Here is a 16,219-nt window from a genome sequence, read left to right as displayed (position 1 = left end):
GTCAAGGGACAGAGTAGCTGAAAGGCTAAAATGCTATGTTCTTCATGCTTGAAATATGATTTCATAACTAGTTTTTGTACCAGTTTATGTACTTAGATGCCATTGTGAATACTTATTAAGTGTGAATTAGAATTTAAAGGCTATTAACAGACAGTATAATGTGTCACCTAAGATCAACCTTGATCAGATATTCTTTTGTTGGGAACAGATTAAGTAAAAAAAAAAGTGTGAAAGGTGCTGAAGTGCATTTTGCTGGTAAATGAGTGTCCCTACTGTCTCCTGTCTCTCACGTCTGATCATAGATGCTGTTCTCCACCTAAAGTGATTTGGAAGCCACAGCTTAGAAATAAATCACCAGCACCATTGCTTTGTGTAAATATGCACCAAGAACAGGCTGCCCCGTCTAGTATTTGACTCCTTGGGTGACGATGAAAATCAAGACCTGTTATTTGTCATTCTGAAAAGTCTGCCGTATGATGATTCTTTTTATTGGTGTCTCGGTGCAAACATATTTCATCGCCCCACGTGCACGCAAGTTCTTGGGGCGGGCACGTTGGGTGTGGGAGGCCAGCTGCCAGCTCTGCCCCAGGCTCGCATCTGGCTGCCCCCGACCTGCGTGTGCTGGGAGCCCCCTCAAGCTCTTCTCTGCTCACCGCCGCCCTCCTCCCTCGCCAGCTGGTGGCAGGCGCTCTCACAGCCGTAGGACCTGCGCTGTCAGCTGGGGCCCCCTGCGGACGGCTGCCTCCCTCGCCGCTGGGACCTGCCACTCTGCGCGCAATGGCAGCAGCAGCAGCATCCCCGCCAGCGGCGGCAGTGGTAGTGGCAGTGGTGGCGGTGGCGACAGCACGGACCACCTCGGACGCTATTGTTCCCTGGTGTTAGAAGCGCTTTCCCTTGCTTTTCATCCACAGCGAACAATAGCCAGGGAGAGCTTGGCTTTCGGTGGCCTGCTTGGAAAAACATTCCAAGAGCGCAGGAAAATTCCCTGCCAGGAGTGCTAGGAGCCGGACCCTGGAGCGACTGAGGACGGCATGGGGCTGCGAGCTGGGCGCCTGGCTGCCGGGAGCCAGGGCGCTGTGGGGCTGAGATGGGGCGTCCTGCAGCTGCCGCTCCTCCTCCTCCTCCTACTGCTGCACCCGGGCGCCTGCGGGGCTGCAGCACAAGGCAAGGCGGACGCGCCCACCCTGTATCTCTGGAAGACTGGTAAGTGGCACGAAGTTCCCCGCTGCCAAGCTGGCTGCCCCTGAAGGGGCGGCTGGGCACCGGATGGGACTTCCCTGTGCTTCCTGGTGGACTGATGAGGATGGGGTCTGAGGGTAAAAAGTGATATTCATAGGCGGCAAACTGGGTCATGTCCGACGTTATTAGGAAAGAAAAACATAGCAGGCAAGAGGCAGCAGTGAGTCATTGAAATGTTATTTTTCTGACTGTAGTTAGTTACGGCAATGCTGCACTTACAAGATGAAGATCTCTGTTTTTAACCTCTGCATTCTCATTGTGCAAGGAGTTTGTAAAATACGTTTCCAGCCAAGAACAAGCCAGAGAGAACAGTTCACTCTGTTCTTTATTCTGGCTGTGAGCAAACTGTACGCTCAGTGTCTTGTCCGAAGTGAATTTGCCAAGTTGAGCTCTGTGCTAAGTGGGGCAAGTGACACAACCTGGCGAGGTCAGGTCCAGCAATCAAATGCGAGGTGACTGGGAAGATCCTGGGAAGCTTAATTCTTTGTGAGAGGCTGGCTGTAGACAGGATCCTAAATGGGTATTAGTTATTAGGCAGGTCTCTTGCTTGGAAACTTTTCCTTCTTTAGGAAGTCCTCTGCTTTGTTTATCCAACCAAGCAGCACAAGCATCAACCAGCTGCCCCTCAGGATCCCCCAGCAGAGTGCCTCCAAGCGCAGGAAGTCAAGTTAACAAGCTGGGCAATACAGAGAGGCATTCCTAGTCCCTCTGCTGCTGGCAGGCCTCCTGTGTCCACTGAATAACACAGAGGAGTCTCCGGGAGACCTGCAACTGAACATGACCACGGGACAAAGTGGGGAAAGAAGGTCCCCAAAGCAAGCATTATGAGGAGCTCCTTGGCAATGGCTCAACATTAAGAGGAGGCATTAGGGGAAGTTCGCGCTCCTTGTCAAACTGCAGGCTCTTGGAACTGATCTCCTTCCAAGTTTCAGCCCTTCTCTGCCCCTTATCCTCGTTGACAGATCAATCTACTCTACTTCCCTGAATTTTTAAACAAGTTACATCTCCCCGGTTACCTAGTGAGGAATTACATGGGAATTTATTTAAAGCCAATGCCCATGCTTCGCCTGGAAAGGTTGCGTGAAAAACACATATCATTTTTTTTGAGATAGCAAGACCATTCTTGCTAATAATTTAAATGTAAAGGCAGGGGGTGAGTGGATGTGGAAGAAATCACTCATTTTTCAATTTAAAAGAAAAGGCCAAAACTCCCCAAAGGCATAGTTTTATCTTTCAAAAGCTCATTCATAATGACAAACTCCAATAATAATGTATCATTAAATAATTAGTATTATTTGGATGCTTAGTGAGAGCATCTCAGGTAAGTAGGTGTTGGACAAAATAATACTTGCCTAGTTGCAATTTATATTAGGAGAATAGAAAGAGCCAACTAGCAGTTCAATTCAAAAAGAGCCTTAGACAATATTCACCGTGTAGCATCCAAGGTGCCAATGGTGGGACACAGCCAATCAGCAGCACCTGATTCAGGTGCTAGTGCTAGCTTTCAGTGGCCGCAGGGATGTTGGCTGTTCATTTAACTTTTGTATCCATGAGACGATACCTTCTGATGAGTCACAGTTTGTTGAGTATTTTGGAAATCAGTCCAGTGAGTTAGGGGCAAGTAATTTTTCAACTTAAACATTTTGTGTACATTTTTAATCTAACATGTTGGGATGTGATCCTTGGTCTGATAACAGCAGAGATAAAACTAGAAATAGAGAACAAGATACAGATCCTTTAAATTTTTTTTCAAAGGGAAAACAGTTTACTGTATCCATAAAGGATGTGAGATGAGGTTTTAGAGAAATTAGGAATATTTAAAGGAAATGAGCACACTGTAAATAGAAACCTAACAGAGATTTCTGTGTATCACTTGATGAAAGCAGAAAGGAAAAGGGAATTGGAAAAGGAAAGAGATGGGAAGAGACTAGGCTGTCTGTTCCAGTGAGATGAATTAATTTCACTACCAAAAATTATAGGAAATCACATTAATGGAAGGATCATTGCATTAAATTGGTGTAACAAAAGTTATGCTGAGGAACTAGAATAGAAACTCTGTCCGTAATATGCTATAGAATTGTCAAAAATGGATTTACTAATTTATTTGAAAGAGTTAGAGGGAGAGATGGAGAGAGATCTTCCATCTACTGGCCACCCCCCAAATGGTCACAACAACTGGAACTGGACCAGTCCAAAGTCAATAACTAGGAGTCTCCTCTGGGTCTCCCATGTGGGTGCAGGGTACCCTCCTTACCTCTCAAGCACATTGACAGGGATCTGGATTGAAAGTGGAACAGCTGGATCCCATATAGGATGCCTGTGTCACAGGCAGCAGCTTTACTCGCTATAACACCATGCCAGCCACAGAATTTTGGTACTTATTTAATAACTTTTGTTTCTTGGTTGCATACTTTGTAGTATCTAGTGATTTTGAATGGAATATATAGTGGCCTTTTCAGTACTACAGTGTTTCATGTTCAGTACTACAGTGTTCATGTTTGCATATATATATATGCAAAGTGTAACATGTATATATACAGTGTATGTATAATTTGTATATACATAATACATATGATTGATGACACATGATATTTAATTTATTGTGCACATTATTTGTGTGTTTTGTTAAGTGAATTCACAACAGTTGTTGAATACCTATAATATGCAATCAATGTAGCATAGACTGGGATTTTGTCATCCCTGCCCCGAAGAAATTCAAATTCAGTAAGACTGTAAATACACACCAATGGAGATATGGCATACCATACCCATGAACAGGAAACTAAGAGAATCTAGGGGTTCTGTCCCTGCTGGAAGAGGTATGGTGTCTCTCCTCTCCTCTCCTCTCCTCTCCTCTCCTCTCCTCTCCTCTCCTCTCCTCTCCTCTCCTCTCCTCTCCCTTTTCTTTCATCTTTTTTTTTGCTTCTCTTCTCCATCTTTCTTTCTTTCAAGATTTATTTTTATTGGAAAGTCAATCTACACAGAGAAAGAGACACAGACAGAAAGATCTTCTATCCACTACTTCACTCCCTAAGTAACCACAATGACTGGAGTTGAGCCAATCCAGAGCCAGGAGTCAGGAGCTTCTCCCAGCTCTCCAATGCAGGTACAGAACCCCAAGTTCCCATGCCTTCCTCTATTGCTTTCCCAGGCCACAAGTAGGGAGCTGGATGGGAAGTGCAGCATCCAGGACACGAACCAGCACCCACATGAAATCCCAGTGGATGCAAGGCAAGGATTTATTCATTAGGCTATTGTGCCAGACCCAAGGTGATGTGTTTCAGAGAAGGATTTTCTTTTGAACTCTTGAGGCATGAGTTAAGATTTCGCTGAGGGAAGCATGAAAGGTCATTCCAAGCCAGGAAAAAGATACAATTAAAATGAAAGGATATGGCAGCACTGCTAGGTCTTGATTGTAGCAGTGTTGTACTGCAGCTCAAGACTTGGATGTTTGGTAAGTGAGCAAATGTAATGCCTTAAAGGTGCATGGAAACAAGATAAGAAAACTTTCAAACCGTGATGAAGATGTGGAGCTTAGCCTGTTAGCAGCTGATAATCCTTGGAAGTTCTGAGCAGAAAGTTTACTTGTTTTCCTAAAATACAGAGTTCTGAGTGTAGAGGCAGGGTGGCCAGTGAGGTAAGTGGCCATGAGATAAAGGGGAGCAGCATTGGAACTGGAAGTTACCGAGAAGATGATTACAGGTGAGCTTGTGGTCCTACTGCAAAGCTGTCAGGTGAGGTTTAGGGTGTACGAGATGCAACAAGAACAAACATCCTCAAGGTGTCTGTGATGTGTGCCAGAGTGATTTCTTGAGGATGGGAAGGAAAATATTAATTTAATTCAGACAACTGGACTTGAACTCCTAACAAGGGTCTGTCTTGATATATAGAGCTAATGGGAAGAATTCTAAGTGGGTGATTTAGAAAAAGTGTGAAGGTGTAATTTTAGAATTTAGTTAAGGTATATTCAAGGCATAAGATTGGGAAAAATCATTAAAATGTGGAAAAGAGGAGCCGGGATACCTCATCGAAAGTAATGAGATTTATAAAAGGGCTACATGTGAGAGAAATTGGTAAAGGGACTGAGAAAGAATTTTCAGAAAAGGCCTAAGGAAAATGATAGTAGACACTATTTTACAAAGGGGATAGCTACAAACTGCATTTAAAGTTTAGGAAGTCCAGAAAGATGATTATGGAATGTTTTAGAAAGTTGCAAATAAGATGAGGAATTCATAGGACAACTGTATTTGAAAAGGACATTTTAAGTATGACCATAGACCTATAAGTATAATTGAGTAATAAATAATAATGGGAAAGATAAAGTTGAAAGAGTTGAAAAACTTTATGGTTTTCCAATTTCTCATATATGTGGTTATTTTTAACTAAAAGGAAAGATAAGCCAGCGTTTAAGAAATTAAAATATATTCATTAAAATAAAGTTTTAAAAGAGTTGTGTCATAGTCATTTGAAAGATAACTTTATGTGAGTAACTGGAAAGCATATTTTATATATTCATGTGTATGGCACTTATGTTATTGGAAGATGAATAATTACTGCTCCAATAATTGTTGGACTCTTGTTCCTTTAATTTTTCTAGAATTTGAGAGTTTTTTTCTAGTAGTTATGGTTAATTATGTTTACCAGGCAATTGCAAATTAAGAGTGTCAATGGACTGAGCAAAATGTGATTAACTTAGAATGAATCAGAAACTACTGAATGCGTCAAACTTCTGTTGACTGTCTTAGAGATATGTTTTCCAAAATGTCTTCTTTGTTATAACAGTTGGATTTTATTTTCAATTTAATATTTCATTTATTTCAAAGGCAGAGACATTGAGAAAGAGAATTCCATCTGCTCATTTGTGGGTTCACTCTCAGATACCCCCAACAGCCATCCCTGAGCCTGAACAAAGCTGAGACTCCCATATTGGTTTCAGGGACCCAGTACTCGAGCCATCACCTGCTGCCACTCAGGGTGAGCATCAGCAGGAGCCTCGAGTCAGAAGCAGAGCCACAACTCCAAATCCAAGCAATCTGCTATGGGTTTCAAGTTTTCAAAATGGCATCGTTCAATCCCTGTGCCAAGTGCTTACCCATCCTGTACGTTTTAATGATGGCATTGAATTAGTTTTACAAGAAAATTACACTGAAACTTAAAAAGCATATACATGCTAATCATTATTCCAAGTTCAGGCAATAAGATGCTTGCAGGTATTAATTTTCTCTCCAGGAGAACAGCTCTCACATGAAACATTTTAGACCTACATTTATACAATGCAACACAGTACTGTAATTGACAGTCACTTTGTCCTTTCCATAACAGTTGCATTAAAATATCCGCAGAATTTTTCTTCAAGTTGAAGTAGAAAAGTTTCTTTTTAACATGTGTACTTATAGTGATAACACTTATAAGCCAAATATGAAATATTCTGCAGCATATAATGTAGAAATATATGTCTTGTCGTGCTGATTAAGTAAGGAGAGTGATAGCAGAGAGAAAGAGAAAGAAAAAGAGAGAGAGAGAGAGATCATCCCAATCGGCCTTAACTTGAGGGTGACATTATTCCAAGTCAAGTGTTTTGAATTTCAGTTGTGCTTACACCTTATCTTTGTTTTGAATGTGTCACTGTGCACATGAAACAGGAGAAGATGGAGTAGACAGAATTTTGACATGCATACCAGTCAATATGAGACAAAACAGACCAGAAACATCCCATCCATCTAGGCTATAAAACTCTTTCATTCCCCTGAATATTTCCTGTCAATTCCGGCATCATATATATTCTATAGGAATTTTCTGAATATTGAATATGGAAGCATATGGAATACACTATGAGAGTGCTTCCAAATATTTGAGTTGAGTAAATTATGGGTTTTATTATTGCTGTTTCATAATGTGATGACAATTTTATGATCCAGATCAAGGCTGGTAATGCTCATTAGCTTTCTCGAAGCCCATATAATTTTGGTTTCATTAAATGCTCTGGAAATGGCAAATTGATGTAATTAATAATATTGGTTTATATTTCCACAAAGTATAAGGAATACAGTGTTGAGGAGGGAGAATGTGGAGTTTGGAACCAGATGAACCAGTGTTTAAATCTTACCTCTACCAGACTTGTTAAATTCCTAAAACTTTCTAATGTTTCCTTGTACAATGATGAGAGAAGTTTCGAGAAGAGAGCAATTGTGAAATTTTAACAAAAATTTTAACAAGAAGCAGATAGAAATTATTTAGCATGTGACCTAAAACTGGCATTCAAAAAATGTTAGTTCCTGTTCCATTATGTATCCTCCCTAAAAATGATGTAAGTTCCAGAAATTTCACTGTTAATAATGTTTACCTGTTGTTTCAAACTAAAGACCATGGTGTAACACAGCAAGTCCAGAAAGAGAAGTTATTTTATTACAGGTTGTTCTTTTTTTACTAGTTTGACCCATATGAAGAAAGACTTTTTGAAAGACTATAGAACTATCTTTAGGATCATATCCTGTGTTAACTAAATAAATGAAATGCTTTACCCATCATTTGATGGTGTGTTTCAGGGGATTTCTCAATATTTCAATTTTTTAATTTTATCACCTATTATATCCTTGTTAAATGCTTTCACAGTAGAATTACTTGTGTTTCATGTATTCTTTTGAGTGGTTAAATTTTGAAAATACTGCACTTACGTTTCCTTTTTTTCCCCTTCTTAGTGTACACGACATGGTTAATGTTTATGAATCATTGTGCTTATTGATGACTTAGAAAAAATGTTGGCTAATCCTCTGCCTTGAAAGTCCCAGGATCCCTTAGGGGTACAGGTTTGTATCCCTGCTGCTCCAGTTCCCTTCCAACTTCTTGCGAAAACAATGGAAAATGATCCAAAGCCTTGGGACCATACATTCACATGCAAGATCTGGAAGAAACTCCAGGCTTGTATTTTTAGATCAGCTCAGCTCTAGCCATTGCGGCCATTTGGGGGGTAAACCAGCAGATGGAAGATCTTTGTCTCGCTTTCTCTCTACAAATGTGCCTTTCCAATACAAAATAATAAATAAATCTTTAAAAAAATGCTAAACAAGGTGGCTGGAATTGTGGCATAGTGGATAAGGCTGCCACCTGCAGTGTGAATGTTCCATGTGGCGCTGATTTTGTTTGTATCTCACCTGCTCCACTTCTGATTCAGTTCTCTACTAATGGCCTGGGACAAGCAATGGAAGCTAACCCAGTTATTTGGGTCCCTGCCAACCACATGGGAGACCCAAAGAATATTCCTGGCTTCTGGCTTTGACAAAGCCCATCTGTGGCCATTGTAGCCATCTGGGAAGTGAATCAGCAGATGGAATCTATCTCTCTTTCAGATTTTCAAATAAATAAATGTATTTTTAAAAAGAATTCTAAACACATTTTTAAAATAAATGCTGGAGGGTTGCCCACAATCCAGAATTTTTTACACTCATTATTTTAAGAGATACTCTCTTTTATTTTGTGATGGAGAGAGATGAGAGGAAGAGAGAGACATTTAAGAGACATCTTAAATGGTCTGACGTAATAGTCTGATGGCTAAGTTATCTTGCATCTGCTGGGATCTCATATGGGTGACAGTTCATGTCCCAGCTGCTTCACTTTTCCCATCCACCTTCCTGCTTGTGCCTGGGAAAGCAGCTGACGACAGCCCAAAGTGTTGAGACCTTGTACCCACATGGGAGGCCCAGAGAGACCCAGAGAAAACTCCTGACTCCTTGCTTTAGCTTGTCTCAGCTCTGGCCGTTGTGGTCACTTGGGCAGTGAACCAGTAGACGGAAGGTCTTTCTCTCTGTCTCTCCTTCCTTTTTCCAGGAAATTAGCTGAGAGCTGCATCAGAAATAGAGCAGCCAGGACATGATCAGTGCCCATTTAGGATGCCAATGTCATAGGTGGTGGCCTTACCTGGCATACCACAATGCTGGTCCATCTTGCACGCACTGCTGCTATGCAGAGCACTCTATTCATTGAAGAAATGGGGGGTGTAGCTGCTGACGTTCATTTGTGTGAAGTGTGACTGTTGTGTGGGTCCTTTTAGAAGCCAATGAAGGCCCTCAAAGTACAATATGAATTAGAATGGCGATAAAAGGTAATGGAGTCCATTTCTTAAGGCAAAACTGTCAACCTTTCAGTTTAATGAGTAATATAGAAAATGTTCCCATGAAATTAATATAAGGGCATACTGTGCTAATAAATGTGGCCTTTAATTAAAGAAACACTGGGGAAGTGTCATTTGAGAACATACAGTTTTTCAGTTGTAAGAACTGTAGAGTGTGAATTGCAGGTGCCAAACGAGTCACAAGGTAGAGACCATTTTAAATGTTCTTCATCAGAGCTTTACCTTGACGATTTAGATTGCATGAGAATGATTAAATATTTTTTAAAATGCATTTAGTTTTCAAATACCCAAGCAATAGCAAAATTCATTCTTAGAGATGATAATCTAACAATTAAAAGCATATTGAGAAAGGATGGAGTAACATGAGAATACTTAAAACAAAGATAGCAAATATGATCTGTCTGCTGCTTCTGATGCACAATTGTGCTTATCTAAAAAACAGACCATGAATCTTCCAAATGAAGTATTGAACTGATATGCCTAGTTAAGTTTATGAGACCGTAATTGTGGGATATCACTTTTACTGGTTTATTTTATTGTATCCAAGTAAAAGTGTTGGGAAAAAAAAGTTGAAAAAGACATAACAAAGCACACATGAGCTATGCTGTATAGAAGCTGATTTTCAAATGGCATGTGTAGTATGGGAGTGTTGGGGGAAGTGATTCTAAGACACAGGAGACATGGGTGGGAAAAGGTGTGGCATTAGCAAGTTTAGGAGAACTTGTCTGCTAAGACTTAGGGAGAAAGTTAGATATTATAAGATAAAAAACAAAACAGTGAAAATAAGGAAATGAGCTTCTATTTTTAAACTTTTAAAGACAAGGGTCTTTAAAATTTCTTGAAAAATGAATATTATGAAAAAATCTGCATGTGTTGGTATATGTCTAGTTACTAAAATGCAATGTGTAAGAACAGGTTTTGAGATACGCATGAATTTTGACCCAATTTTGTCATTTATTAAAATGCTTCAATCTGTCTATCTCTTGTTCATAAATAGGAGTTAGTGTCTCCCTTTGTAAGGTAACTTGTGCTGAGCCTGGCAATGACTCTGATGGTGACTGGTGCAAATCAGCAGTCAGTGAATGTTACCTTTGACTCAGGTGACGTGAACTGCTATTGTCACTTCCGTGGACAGAGTCTATTTCCTGGATCTTCCTCTGTCATCCTTTACTATTTCATTCCCATTCTCCTCGCTTAGATCTCCACAGATACGTCAACCTTCCATACACGTTGCTGCTGTTTTCTGCCTGCCACGCCAGGCAGTAGCATTATTGCAAAACCCTCATCTTTAGTATCTGTAAGATGGCTCACAGAGTCTAGTTTTCAAATACAGAGAGATTCGTAGTGTTTTGTTTTTACTTGTGATCATGCATGTTACTGTCAAGCAGGAGAGATTCTGGTGGTGTGACTATATAGCGGGACTGTGCTTTCCATAAATCTCTTGTGTGGCTATGCCTGAGAATATTGGTTGGCACGGCATGCTGCTCTGTGCCAGTAGGAGTGGGAAGTGAATGCCAAGGCTTCCTCTTCTAATGTGAGTGTGTGTGTTTATGTGGGTGTGCATGTGTCTTCTACCTACTTACCTACCTGATGTATAGGATGCATCTACCTGCTGTGTGTTCTATGGGATCCTAAATGTTGTTTCCTAACTTGGGGGAGAGATAACTACTTGACAGCCATTCCAGTCCACGTATAAGTACACTTGTAAATTTGTGGTTTGATGATAATACTTTAATATATCACTACAAGCATGTATATATGTTTATATACAAACATAGATGATATACAGATGGATACATACATGTATTCCTAAGCGACACAGTCCTTTATGGTTGGATTATATACTTCTTAATGGTTTATTTATTGTGGAAATTATATTTCCTAAAATGTGTTATATGTGATATTCATAGTTGTGGTTCTAAAAATGCCTATAATTATGAATAATTTTTAATGTTATACAAGATTATGATAAAATTATTTTTTCATAGAATTCTGTTCCTACTTTTATGTTCATCAAAAATGAGGTCTTATTGTATTTATTACTATACAAGTCCTTGTGTTACCTTCTTTACCTTTTAGCTTTTATTTTAAGATCCTTTTCTGTCTAGCTGTCTTCCTGTGTTTGCCACAGTGGTGTCTCAAGTCTCTACAAACTGCAGTGCCTGCACAAATTTCCAAGAAATACTTTTCTTCTAATAGCACCTGCCTGATAGCATATTTGTGAACACTATTTATATGAAATATCACTTATAAGTAGTCTACATTGTTTATAACATCTGGCACTACCCTTATAACTGACCACAGTGTGATAATAGGGATGTAGCATGTTACTCTATAAGAGACAGTTAATTCAGAGATGCTAGAAGAATTCCTGTCACATTCAGATTTGGTGTCCATTTTCTTCTTCAGTACATATGGGTCAGGTTCAAAAAAGTAAAGCTTATACTTCCTTGTTTTTAAATTTTTTATGGCAAACGCTGTGCCAGGTGCAAGGGAAAAAATGTGAACAGCACATGAAACTATCGCTCCTAGAATCCTCTGTCACATACAAGCACAATTCCAAATTGGTGAATCTATTGCAAAAATAGAAGCATTAAAGATATAGAACAGATGGGGTATGATTCTCTTTAAAATAAGAGAGAGAAGAAAAGCTTTCATATCACCCGTATTTGAAAAACAAACAGTTCACAAAATGGGCAAAATTTAAGGAGAGATGGAATTCTTGGCAGGGAGAAATACTTATGAAGAAATCAAATGGCATATGTCCAAGAGAAAGCATGAAGACTAAGGCATGAGGTTGGATGAGAAGATTGGATGCATTTGGGGAAAAGGGAATGGATTGACCAAACAAAGCTTAATATAGGCATAAGGATCTCGGTCTGTTGTCTGATATATGGGGTCTGGAAGCCCATGTCTATTTGTTTCTATAAAATATTGCCATGAGAGGAAAGAATATATTTACAAATGATAAACCAAATGTAAAATTATAAATTTACAAGTCTCCTTCGAAAGTTTGCCAGAGAAATGCTGTGTATTAGGAAATGCTAGGCAGAATTTATAATAATATAGTATTCTTCTAATTTTATTGAGTCAGTGTTTCATGTGTTTTTCTTCTACAATTTTGATTACACAAAATAAATGAACTTGAATTTGTGTACTCTTTCTTTGGTGAGATTTGTGATAGAGAACATAAGTGAGAAGCATGGGCAGGAGTGGCCTAAAGCCTGGTGGTGTGCAGGTCTTCTTCACTGTGAAATCAGTTTTTGGGAAGGAACAGTACTCATCCACCCTGCTCTGGGTTTCCATTTGCCAGTGGCTATGGAAATGGCTCAACAGACAATGCAGCGCTCAAATACATGAAGTGGTGGACCAAAACAGGGCCACAGGCCATTGTTCAAGGCTTGTGCCTTTGCTAGTCAAATCAGCCTTCAAGAAACGTGATATTTAGGATGTGCTTCTCATACAGTGGCTCAGATGCCTGCATCCCATATCACAATGCCTGAACTGAGTCCTGGCTCCACATGACCTTCAGCTTCCTGCTGATGTATTCCTGGGAAGAAGGAGCGAAGATGGGCCAAGTATATTTGAGACCTTACAATCATAGGGGAGAACTGGCTAGAATTCCCATTCCAGCTTTTGGCCCTGCTAAATTATGGAATAAGGAAAGGTAAGTTCGCTCTCCCCTCTCTAATTTTACAAATAGAGTGAAAGTAAGTTTAAAAAAAAGAAACTGACATTAAAAAAAATGTGAAACTTACACTCGGGGGTAAAGAAGCTATTGAAAACTCTTGCCTTGAGTTTTAGAGACTACAACCAGATTATATGGAACACCAATTGGAAATTGTGTCCAAGCAGTCATGCTTCAAGTCAGCATCACCTCTGTCCGATGGACTGTGCTCCATTAGTTCTCATTTGCTGACAGACTCTGTGGCATTGGGGAGCCCTGTGGATCAAGACATGTACTGCACCTGAGCCTGTGTGCATGATCGCAGAGATACAGCCAAATGACCAGACTTCGTAGCTCTAGGAAACAGTGCCTTCTGATACTTTGCAGTGGTGACTACGTACTTCTAATGGACCACCCATCAATGTGGATTTGGATTTATGGAGTCAGATAATCCGTAAAGAAAACATTGACAGCTGCCAAGATGCGTTTCGCTCCCTGTCTCTTACCACTAGGTTTGAAGTAACTTCTTCAGTTCCTGTGGCTTGTTCTATAAGAGAACTGGGTTTGCACTACTTCATTTGTGAAAGTTCCAGTAAGTAAGACAAGATATTCCCAAGCTTGATCGACCAAGCACTATAGAACTGAAATCATCACAGCTTCCCAAGCCATGATTCAAGCTTTCAGAGCTTTTAAGACCATTCTTCTTGAAGTAATTTTCTGTTTTGATAACATCACCTAAAAGCTAAATTAATTCATGACAAATGTGAAAATTAGATGGACAAATGATTCTTGTGCCATGTTACTAAACATAAGGTGAATTTTCTTTGTAGGCTATAGGCCAACTACTGGGATTGCTACTACACACACATTCTTTTTACAGCTTAACTGGTTAGAATTCATTCTAGGCAATCAGTCATTTAAAGTGTAATATTAAAAGGCATTAGCATTTTTAGAATTGTGTATCATCATCACCATCAAGTCTACAGTATTGTCATTTACTGACACCCTTCAAACTCACATAGCCTCCAGTTTTTACTCCATGACTAATGGGAATATTAACCTGCTTTCTACCTATAAAAATAGACCTCTTAAGGACATTTGATTTTATTGGAATCATACGTAGTCCTTTGTGACTGGTTTCTCATTTACTTAGTGTTTTCAAAGGTTATCCATGCTATAGCTTATCTTTGTGTTTCATTTTATTTTAACAACAGACATTTTGGGTTATTGCTCAATTTTCTGTGAAATTATATTGCAGTGAACATCTGTATGCAAATCTTTGTGGGTATATATATTTCCATTTCTCTTAATGTATATTAGGAATTTTTAAAAAGCAATTAGGAGAAAATAATGATTCTTATCTTTTTCATTTTTATTTTTTGGGAAGAAGTTGGGGTTTTGCTTTTCCAAAGCAGAGTAGTATTGCATGGTATATATGTATACATGACAATTGTTTCATCTCTTCATTAGCTGATGAACATCTAGGTTCATTACTTATCTTAGGTGTTGTGAACTGAGTTGCTGTAACTGCGGGGGAACAGATAACTCTTTCATATGCGGATTTCATTTCCTTTGTGTAAATCCCTGGAAGCGGAATGGTTGCCTCATTTGCTAGATCCTGCTTTCAGATTTCTGAGGAATCTCCATGCTGTCTTCCATATTGCTGTGCTAAATTTCATTTCCAACAGCAATGTGTTACAGAACCTTTTGTCCACATCCTTTCCAGCATTGTCTTTTTTTTGGGGGGGGGGCAATAGCCTTTCTAACTAGAGGGTGGTCAGGCCTCATTGTAGTTTTTATCGGCATCACCCTGATGGCTTGAGATCCTGAACATCTTTCCATGTGTCCACTGGCCTTCTGTATTTCATGCATTGACAAAGACTCGTATCTTTAGCCCATTTCTTAACTAGATAGCTGGTTTTTGTTGAGTTTCTTGAGCACCTGGTTGTTAATTCTTTCTCAGAGGCATAATTTGCAAATATCTTATCGTATTCTGTGAGGGTAGTATCTGTTTACTGAGTATTCTTGTTGCAGAGCTTTTTAGTTTGATGTAGTTCCATTTGCCTATTTCTGCTGCTGTTTGTTGCCCGTGTTTCTGGTCTTACAGAAGTCTTTGCCTGTGCCAGTGTTTTGCACTGTTCCTTTATATTTTCTTCTAGTAATTTGATGGCTTTAGATCTTAGATTTAGATCCTTAATCTATAGTGATTTGATATTTACGTAGGGTATAAACTAGGGGACTTCTTTCATATTTCTTCATGAAAATATATAATTTCCCTAACACTGTTTAAGTCAGTAATTTTAGCTAATTTTTCAAAGATTAGTTGCTTGTAATGATTTGGATTCATTTCTGGCTCTTTAATCTGTCCCATTGGTTGACACGTTTTCTTTTATGCCAGTAAGAGACTGTGTTGATTATGTCTGCTTAAAATATATCTTGAAACCTGGGATTGCATTGCCTCTAGCTTAATTTGTATTGCTTAGGATTGCATTAACTATTTGGAGCTATATGCATTTTTTGAAATCTTTTGGAGAATTTGGGAAATTTACATTCAAAGTTATTATTGATGAACAACAACTTGGTCCTGCCATTTTTTCCATACATATTCCTATTGTTTGTTTGAAATTCCTTTTAATAGGAGATATTTTCATCCACGTTGTTCCATGATTATGGCTACTTCTCTGTCTCTGTGTGTAGCTTATCCTTAAGCATCATCTGTAATGCTAGATGACCCACCCTAGACACATAGGGAACTCTTCTGACCCTATGAAACCAGACACAGTGATTGTCTGAAGAGCAAATCATACTCTATGGCCTGTTGCATATTCACAGAATATCCACAGTCACAGGGAGCAGGGGATTAACTTTCAGCCTCAGGAGCCTCTCCACCCGTGGAGAGAGCTTTAACATTCCAAGAATCAGCTGCCTGCCTGATAAAAGTTGGTACGTGCTTGCTCGCCTTGGCAACTTGAGTCTAGGTGCTGTGCTGGAGTGGGGTGAGGGGAGTACTTCACAGGCCTGTAGGGAAGCCCCACCTCCTGCCAACCGTCCAGGCCAGACTCAACATCAAAATACCTAAGTCATGCACAGGCTGTAGCACCCTCTGATTGCCTTATTTTTCTTTGTCTTCTTCTTCTTAATATGTATTTATTTATTTGGAAGAAAGTTGTAGAAAGAGGGACAAA

General features: G+C 39.6%; 1 protein-coding gene across 1 annotated transcript in view; it reads left to right on the top strand.

Annotated features, from left to right (window-relative positions):
• The first annotated feature begins 1,031 nt into the window (after positions 1-1,031).
• The window catches only part of THSD7A (thrombospondin type 1 domain containing 7A), a 300,382-nt gene continuing 285,194 nt past the window's right edge, over positions 1,032-16,219 (top strand). The window contains exon 1 of the mRNA XM_004582344.2: positions 1,032-1,203. Within this exon, the coding sequence (XP_004582401.2) occupies positions 1,032-1,203 (172 nt within the window). The remainder of the gene's footprint in view (positions 1,204-16,219) is intronic.

Source organism: Ochotona princeps, chromosome 20 (genome assembly GCF_030435755.1).
Source record: "Ochotona princeps isolate mOchPri1 chromosome 20, mOchPri1.hap1, whole genome shotgun sequence".
Taxonomy (NCBI): domain Eukaryota; kingdom Metazoa; phylum Chordata; class Mammalia; order Lagomorpha; family Ochotonidae; genus Ochotona; species Ochotona princeps.
This window is presented reverse-complemented; position numbering and strand designations above follow the sequence as displayed.